The following is an 8,010-nucleotide window of genomic DNA, read 5'->3' as shown; positions in this document are numbered from 1 at the left end:
ATACAAAATACAAAACATACATTACATACATTAAACATACATTAAACTAAAATTAAAAACCCTAACCCTAAAAATAAAATAAAAAATAAAATAAAAAGATATTAAAACATAAAAATATAAAAACAGAAAATATAAAATAAAATAAAATTAACTTAAAACACAGTAGCTACAGTAAACAGTGCAACAAATGGTATAAGATAAAATCCTTCGATAGTTTAAAATTAATTGAAAGTTATATTTGCAACAAAGTTAAAGTTTAATATTAACTAACATCTATTTAAAGTTTGTGTCACAATATTGCTGACCTTCAAAAAAACCAAAAAACCCTTATACCACTCCACGTGGTTTGGTAACCTTAGTGATGTGACGTAGAGCCAATCATATCTGTCTCTTCTTCCCAGCTCGACCAATCAAAAACCATCTTGTTCGTAGGTGGAGATCTCGGGCTTACTCGTAGAGTTGTAATGCAGAAGGATAGGTATAACCGACCAGGAAACGGTTGTGAGATCTGTTATCTGCGCAGATGCGACGCATATTGTTTTATGTGCGCAGCTGACACGATTCCACACGCTGCATTGAAAGGACGTTGACGAGCGATGCTCCACCGGAATAAGGACGAATTACTGACACCGTTGAACTAATATTGTGTGGTTTCTATAGACGAACATAGCGGGAGTTCACACTACAAGTTAGGAAGTGACAGAAAACATGTTTCGGCAAACGAAGACGGCGTTCCGGAAACTTCGATATCTGAAGTACGCATGTAATTTACACTACAGGCTTTTATTGTTGCTCATCAGCGACATGTTGAGTTAATGTGCTGTTGACTTTGTGCTGTTAGGACTCAATGCACTGACTGTCTGTGACAAGTGTGACTACATATTGTGTTGTTGTTATTATACACGAAAAAGGTGCTTTGACTTTGGTCAAATGTGACTCAGCAGTTGATGAGAAAAGGTGATGCAACCAAACACACTGTTAAATCTTCATAAAGGAAAAGTCTTAATAGCTTTTTTTATACTAACCTACACTGTTATTCTATTTATGTGACCTATCTTTATGGCCTGCAGAAGCTTAGTAGTGTTTACTAATGCAGTGGTTTTTCCCCCTTAAGGACCCTTAAACTCACACAAAGTAGACCACAGACCCACATTTCTATAAGATTTTATCCCAGGACCCCCATCTGATCTTTGCTTTTAGATGTTTTAGTGTATTAAATCTCATACTTCATACTTACGGTTATTAACCCCTTTTTGCTGTGGACACCCTATGACCCTCCCAAGGACCCCTGAGGGACCCTCGACCCCACTTTGAAAACCACTGTAGTAACGTACTTGTATTTGCATTTAGTCTCACACTTAAACACACCAATTAGATGTGTTTTCCTGGCAAGCTTAACTGCAAAAAATAAATGCATGGACTCTGGATTGCACTGATTTAAAAGAGAAAATCCAAAATCAAGACAAGATCATTAGACAAGATGCTCATCTCAATGAAATGTTAAGATATACAATCTGCATTTGTTTGTGCGAAGGTGGGCGACTCATTCTTTGTGCTGTCAACCCTTTTTTTTTTTTTGTCCCAGTTTCATTGGACAGCAGCCTGCATGGAGGCTGAGGAGCACTTCAGCAAAAGAGAAGGTCGTTCAGTACCAACCAGGACAGAAGATCCATGGCTTTACAGTCAGAGAGGTGGGTGTCACTGTACACTTTCATTTCAAGCTTTATCTCTGTTACTGTAGCTGACATTGGTTCATTATAACAGCCAGCTAACTCCTTTGGGTGAGCTTGGAAAATATGATAAGACATCTTATTAAAACTTCAAGGTTGATAAACTTAACTGGAACGTAGCATCATTTGTGGCTTAGAAAGTAATATTGTATGAACACTGTTTGTTTTACAGTTGAATTTCTCATTATAATTTCATTAACCTTCTTGTACCATTGATACTAGGTTAATGAAAGCATCTACTGCTATCAAACCAAGGTTAATTTCAGCTGCTAACTCTGCTTTTCACAGGTTGTAGCGGTCCCTGACTTGTTTCTCACAGCAGTGAAGTTGACCCACGATAAAACCGGAGCTCAGTACCTCCATGCGGCGAGAGATGACTCCAATAACCTCTTCAGGTTGGTTTAAATGTGTTTCTGCAGCACCCATTTTTAACTTTGTCTCTGCAGTCACACTCTACCACTACCACTACCACTCTACCAAGAGCAGCCCAGTCACAGCAGATGCCTCTTATAACTGTATTTCAGTGTGCAGTTGAGAACGACCCCCTTGGACAGCACGGGGGTGCCACACATCCTGGAGCACACGGTGCTGTGTGGATCTGAGAGGTATCCCTGCAGAGACCCTTTCTTCAAGATGCTCAACAGGTCCCTGTCCACCTTCATGAACGCTTTCACAGGTACAGAACAGTCATTTGGACCTCAGTGTACCGAGTGATCTCTGTGAGCAGAAGTTTCATATTTTTATGAATATCCTGAGTAGAATCTAGTCTTACCTTGACTAAGGATGTAGTCAGTTGGAGTTTTACAGGTTTAGTGCATGTATGTGGAAATAGTTGAAGGGTTTCATAACAATCCCAGCAGTTCAGTATTTGATTGGACTTATTATGTATTGTAGTGGGTTGAGTGTTGGAAATGAGAGTATTTATTTATATTTGTATTAACTTGTACAAAAAGCTGCTGTCATTATTTTACTAATCAGCTTCAAGAGAAAAGATATTGTTGGTTATTTCTAAAATGGCTGCTGAGCTTTTTGCACATGTGGTTTGTTTGTTTGCTTCGTCGTGAACAGCCAGCGACTACACCATGTATCCATTCTCAACCCAAAATGGGAAGGACTTCCAGAATCTTCTGTCAGTCTATCTGGACGCAGTTTTCTTCCCTTGTTTACGAGAGCAGGATTTCCGGTGAGTTTTGACTATTGCTACATAATGCTAGGATGCTAAGTAGTAGCCAAAGGTAAACTTTTGGATAGATGATTTTTAGACTTGTTAGTTGGGATTCTGTATCTCAACAGTCAGTCGCTAAAACACACCGAGAGTTTGCAAATATTACTTGGATAGTCTGTAAGCGTTCTACCTAGTTTGAATGTGTATGTGTGGATTTTCCAGGCAGGAGGGCTGGAGGCTGGAGAATGAAAACCCCACAGATCCCAACACACCTCTGGTGTTTAAAGGAGTGGTGTTCAATGAAATGAAGGGGGTTTTTGTAAGTCAACACTCTGTTCAGTGCTTATTATAAACTCAACATATTGTAGATTAATAAAAGATTATGTTTGCCTAGTGCAGTTGAACTTTTCTTTGAACAAAGTTTAAAAAATGTCCTGTAATCAAGAACATAAGAAAGCGCAGCTGCACAAGGAAAACAAGAACAGATACAGTTTTGGGCACAAGATGAACTTGACAAGGAGTGGAAGAGCGGGGTTAGATTAAACCAACAACATGATGTGGCTGTAAGAATAAAAGCAAAGATTACTTCAAGGAAGGGGATTACAAAGCCTTGGAAAATGAACATTCACCAACACAAAGTATCCAGTTGACTAGTCGCAGTATATAACATTGTGTAGGATTCTGCCGTTGGTGAATAAAACCCCATATTGCTAGTTGCAAACACTGGTTGTGCACAAATTGAAATTGAGCTAATTATCTGTTTGTTCCCTTGAACGCTAATGACACAGACACATTTATTTTAATGAGTACAATTGAATCTTGGCACCTGTTCTGTCTGTCTTGTCTGCTGGACGCTGTAGAATATGCAAATCTGTTTGACTCTACTAGACCAGTTCTTTCTCTTTTTAACACATTGGTACAAATCTGAAATATTTTTATAGTCAAATACAAAATTCACCCTTTTTCAATATTGTCAAAAAATGTACCAAATAAATCACAAACATCCAAGGTGCTTACAGTCTTTATCCTGATATTACTCATTCTTTTAGTTGACATAATAATTTGAGTGTCTCTTTGTATGTTGGTGTGTGTGTGTGTGTGTGTGTATTCTTACAGTCGGACAATGGGCGCATCTACGCTCAGCACCTCCAGAACAAGCTTTATCCAGACCACACCTACTCTGTGGTGTCAGGAGGAGAGCCTCTCGCCATCCCCGACCTTACCTGGCAGCAACTCAGACAATTCCACGCCACACATTACCACCCCAGCAACGCTAGGTAGAGGGACACACACTCACACACCAGCCTAGAAAAGAGCAGCAGCACATTTTGTTCTGCTATGAAATGAGAACAGAGCAGGTATTACCTCAGACAGCTCACTCACTCTGGTATTTGTCATTGTGAAAAGTAATTTCCTGCCACAGACTGGTGCAGCCTAGTCAATTCTCATTGACTGATATGAGTTTATGCATGTCAGTGTGTCTCCATCTGATTAAATAAAAAGAGTCGTTATCATTCCTAAAAAGAAACTCACATGCGTTGCTATCACAGAACAGGAAGAATGCAGCTTTTTAAATTACTTTATATAAATGTATAAAACTAACGCACACACACACCTCACAGTGTTTTCAATACATTCTTTAGATTCTTCACATATGGAGATTTGCCTTTGGAGCAGCACCTGAAGCAGATTGAAGAGGAAGCTCTATCCAAGTTTGAATGCATCAACCCGAACACAGAGGTCCCCTCCCAGCCACAGTGGAGCAGCCCTGTAAGTTCATAATTCAGACACATTACTGTGACGTTTAAGGTTGAACGGCTGTTTAACATTATAAAACCCTCAAGTGCATTCAAACTCAAAGGATTCCTGCAGCATCTGACAAAGAAATATACTTATTTGCGAGTGCTGACAACTTAATTTGCTTTTTGGAAAATCCTTCAAAACAACTTCAGCTGAGGAAAAAAAGTGCCACTAGATGTCACACAAGAGCACCAGCATCTCAGACCAACAAATAGGTGGTATTTCTATATTTAGATAAAAATATCACTATGAATATTCCATTCCATTTCTCCCTATAGATCACATTGATAGACATTGGACCTTTAATTCACAGAGCAAGTTGTGAAAATACGTGCAATGGAATGGATATATTGCCTATATTTGGAATGGATCCCTAGAGATAGACCTTTTTGTTAAGGGACACAAGATACATCTTACATGGGATTCTTCTGGAAAGATGGTTTCCAGTATTATCCAAGTCTGATGTCCATTTCAGTTTGAATTATCAAATTATCACTTCCATGCAACCATGCATGCAAGCATGGTTAAATTGTTTTCGCTTTAGGAACAGAAATGCATTGAATCCTCAGTCTGAGCTCACTGTGAATCTCATTGGTTTCCCCAGAGAGAGGACCATGTGACCTGCAGCCCTGACACTCTGGCCCCAGATCCAGCCAAACAGAACACGCTGTGTGTGAGCTACCTGCTGGGAGAGTAAGATCACATCAGCTCTTTCTATTTCCTGCTGTGTTGCTCGGAGACAATTGTACTCAAGCTCATTTTGAAATCGGATGGCATTTATGAGAGTGTGAAGCCACGGCTCCTGATCTTCCTGTTTGATCTTCATTTAGTGGCTTGTTGGCAGGTTTTCAAGGGGCATCTTCCTCAGTACAACAAGATGTAATATAACAATTCTCTTCAAAAGTGAAACCTTGTGCCTGTTATTCAGTAACATCTGATTTCTTGTCCTGGTTTCTCTATGCAGCATCACTGACACCTTTGAAGGATTCACTCTCAGCCTGCTGTCCTCTCTAATGGTCTCTGGACCCAACTCTCCCTTCTACAAAGCTCTCATTGAACCCAAGATTGGATCTGACTTCCCTTCTGTCGTAGGGTGTGTACATGGGCCTCATGATACCAACAGAAAACATGCAATATACCAATCTGGGATCCGCTACACTTCGATTATACTAGTTTGGTTGGAAAGCTAACCAATTGCATACACTTAATGGCCAGTTATGTGTCAGAAGACCTACTTATCCAGCTCACATCTGGGATCAAACAAATAATCATAAGTACTTTAACATTTGTCTTTGACGAGATGATATTAATTGTCCAACATTCATGTGGTTGTTGTGTGTTGAAACATCCTCTGGTGCAGATATGACGGCAGCACCAAACAGGCATCGTTCAGCATCGGACTGCAGGGAATAGCCGAGAAGGACACCGAGAAGGTTAAACAAATCATCAACCAAACCATCGATGACATTATAGAGTAAGTTCCACGGCTGCATTTGGTACTCTGGGTTTTATTTAATGCCTTGATATTAATTGTGCTCTAAGTTGATCACAAATCTGCTCTTAGACTTTTAACTTGTTCTGATAAAGCAGACGTGGTTTCACAGTGTTTAAAATCAACTCATTTCTCATCATCATTCACAGGAATGGCTTTGAAGAGGAAAGAATTGAGGCTCTCCTCCATAAGCTTGAGATCGAGATCAAACACCAGTCCACTAACTTCGGCCTGTCTCTGGCCACGGTGAGTTCACTGCTGTTTATCTTGAACCTTTGACATTGCGTGTATTTATAAACCACCATGTGCAAGGTATGTTAGTAATACTAAGGATGTTAGTTTGTGTTCTCTGTACATTAAGTCTCGTGTTTCTATGTGTTTTCCCCGCTTTACTGTGTATTTCTATACAAATGAAGAATATAATGATGTAGTTAGTGTCCCGAGAGACTGCACTGATTGTGCACAGTGCAGTTTATTTGCTGGTTTCCTCCTCACTTCCTCCATAACCACCAAAAAAAGTGTGTTTAACAGTTGGACACATACATTAATATTAGTAAAGAGTAAAACAAGATACTAGATTGTTTCAGTGCTGTCTTAGTTAATAGTTAGTTCCCTCATGCTTAACACTGTGTGTGTGCTTCTAGTACATAGCATCATCGTGGAACCATGGCGGCGACCCGGTGGAGCTGCTGCAGATTAACAGCAGCACTGCTCAGTTCAGGCAGGCGCTGAAGGAGAACCCTCGCTTCCTCCAGGACAAAGTCAAGCACTACTTTAAGGTGAATGAAACTGTTGTAAATATGTGTGTTTGTGTTTCTCTACTGTAGTTGCAAGTTTATTGCAGAGGAAAAACATGCAGCAGTCTGACATTCATATCTTTATTAAACCACTGCTTGTTTTTTTACCTGTATTGCTCCTAATAGTTTGGAGTTTGGAGGGAAAAGATATATAAATTGTGTATTAGAACTCATTTTGTGAACAAAAAATGTAGTAATGTAAATATCCTATAACAAAGAGGCCAACTATTAACTATTATCAGTTTTGGGCATCTAAAATAAACAATTACAGGCTGTAACGGTAATGAAATGGAATTAATTCTCTATGATTAAATACAGTTCAGATTTATTTGCCTGTTGTATTTATCAGAAAACATACCCTGCGTCCTTTACGGGAAGAATATTCTAACCAGCGGCAGTCAAACAATGTGACAAAGTCACTAACAAACAAACAAATAGCTCCTTAAGTTCATGACAGAAGCAGAGATGCTTGTGGTCACCAGTGGCATTACCATCGTTTTAGGATTCAGTGTTAATTCATGCTTTTCCGTCCCTCTTTAAATCCCCAACCCCCTACTATGCACCAGGAGAACACACACAGACTGACCCTGTCCATGAGCCCGGACGAGGCCTACATGGACAAACAGTCCAAGGCTGAGAAGGAGAAGCTCCAGAAAAAGATCCAGGCTCTGTCTGACAGTGACAGAAAAGAGATCTATGACAAAGGTAACGATAGTTTCACTGCTCAGTGGTGGGAATCTCTCTCTATGTTTGCGTGAGGAGTTTTCATTAGTTTATCAGCCCTCAGCAGTTGAGCCATGCAAGGAATTCCATACAGTTTTACAAATGTTAAAGGAAAGAAAATAAGTTCTAATACACAAACAGATAAAGACACGTATTGGGTGTTTCCGTGTGTGTGTGTGTGTGTGTGTGTATATATATAGATAGATAGAGAGAGATAGATAGAGATAGAGATAGAGATAGAGATAGAGATAGAGATAGAGAGATAGAGAGATAGAGAGGATAGAGAGATAGATAGATAGATAG

General features: G+C 39.6%; 1 protein-coding gene across 1 annotated transcript in view; it reads left to right on the top strand.

The window, feature by feature from the left end:
* The first annotated feature begins 533 nt into the window (after positions 1-533).
* pitrm1 (pitrilysin metallopeptidase 1) overlaps positions 534-8,010 on the top strand; it is a 13,530-nt gene continuing 6,053 nt past the window's right edge. Inside the window, exons 1-14 of the mRNA XM_035671368.1 lie at positions 534-755; positions 1,586-1,691; positions 2,019-2,125; positions 2,255-2,406; positions 2,799-2,913; positions 3,118-3,214; positions 4,012-4,172; positions 4,539-4,665; positions 5,300-5,388; positions 5,660-5,788; positions 6,056-6,169; positions 6,337-6,433; positions 6,832-6,966; positions 7,551-7,689. Coding sequence (XP_035527261.1) covers positions 709-755; positions 1,586-1,691; positions 2,019-2,125; positions 2,255-2,406; positions 2,799-2,913; positions 3,118-3,214; positions 4,012-4,172; positions 4,539-4,665; positions 5,300-5,388; positions 5,660-5,788; positions 6,056-6,169; positions 6,337-6,433; positions 6,832-6,966; positions 7,551-7,689 — 1,615 coding nt within the window. The 5' untranslated portion in view covers positions 534-708. The remainder of the gene's footprint in view (positions 756-1,585; positions 1,692-2,018; positions 2,126-2,254; positions 2,407-2,798; positions 2,914-3,117; positions 3,215-4,011; positions 4,173-4,538; positions 4,666-5,299; positions 5,389-5,659; positions 5,789-6,055; positions 6,170-6,336; positions 6,434-6,831; positions 6,967-7,550; positions 7,690-8,010) is intronic.

Source organism: Morone saxatilis, unplaced genomic scaffold (genome assembly GCF_004916995.1).
Source record: "Morone saxatilis isolate NCDOM2014 unplaced genomic scaffold, NCSU_SB_2.0 Contig23, whole genome shotgun sequence".
NCBI classification, from domain to species: domain Eukaryota; kingdom Metazoa; phylum Chordata; class Actinopteri; family Moronidae; genus Morone; species Morone saxatilis.
Note: the sequence above shows the minus strand (reverse complement) of the source record. Positions and strands in the feature narration are given on the sequence as shown.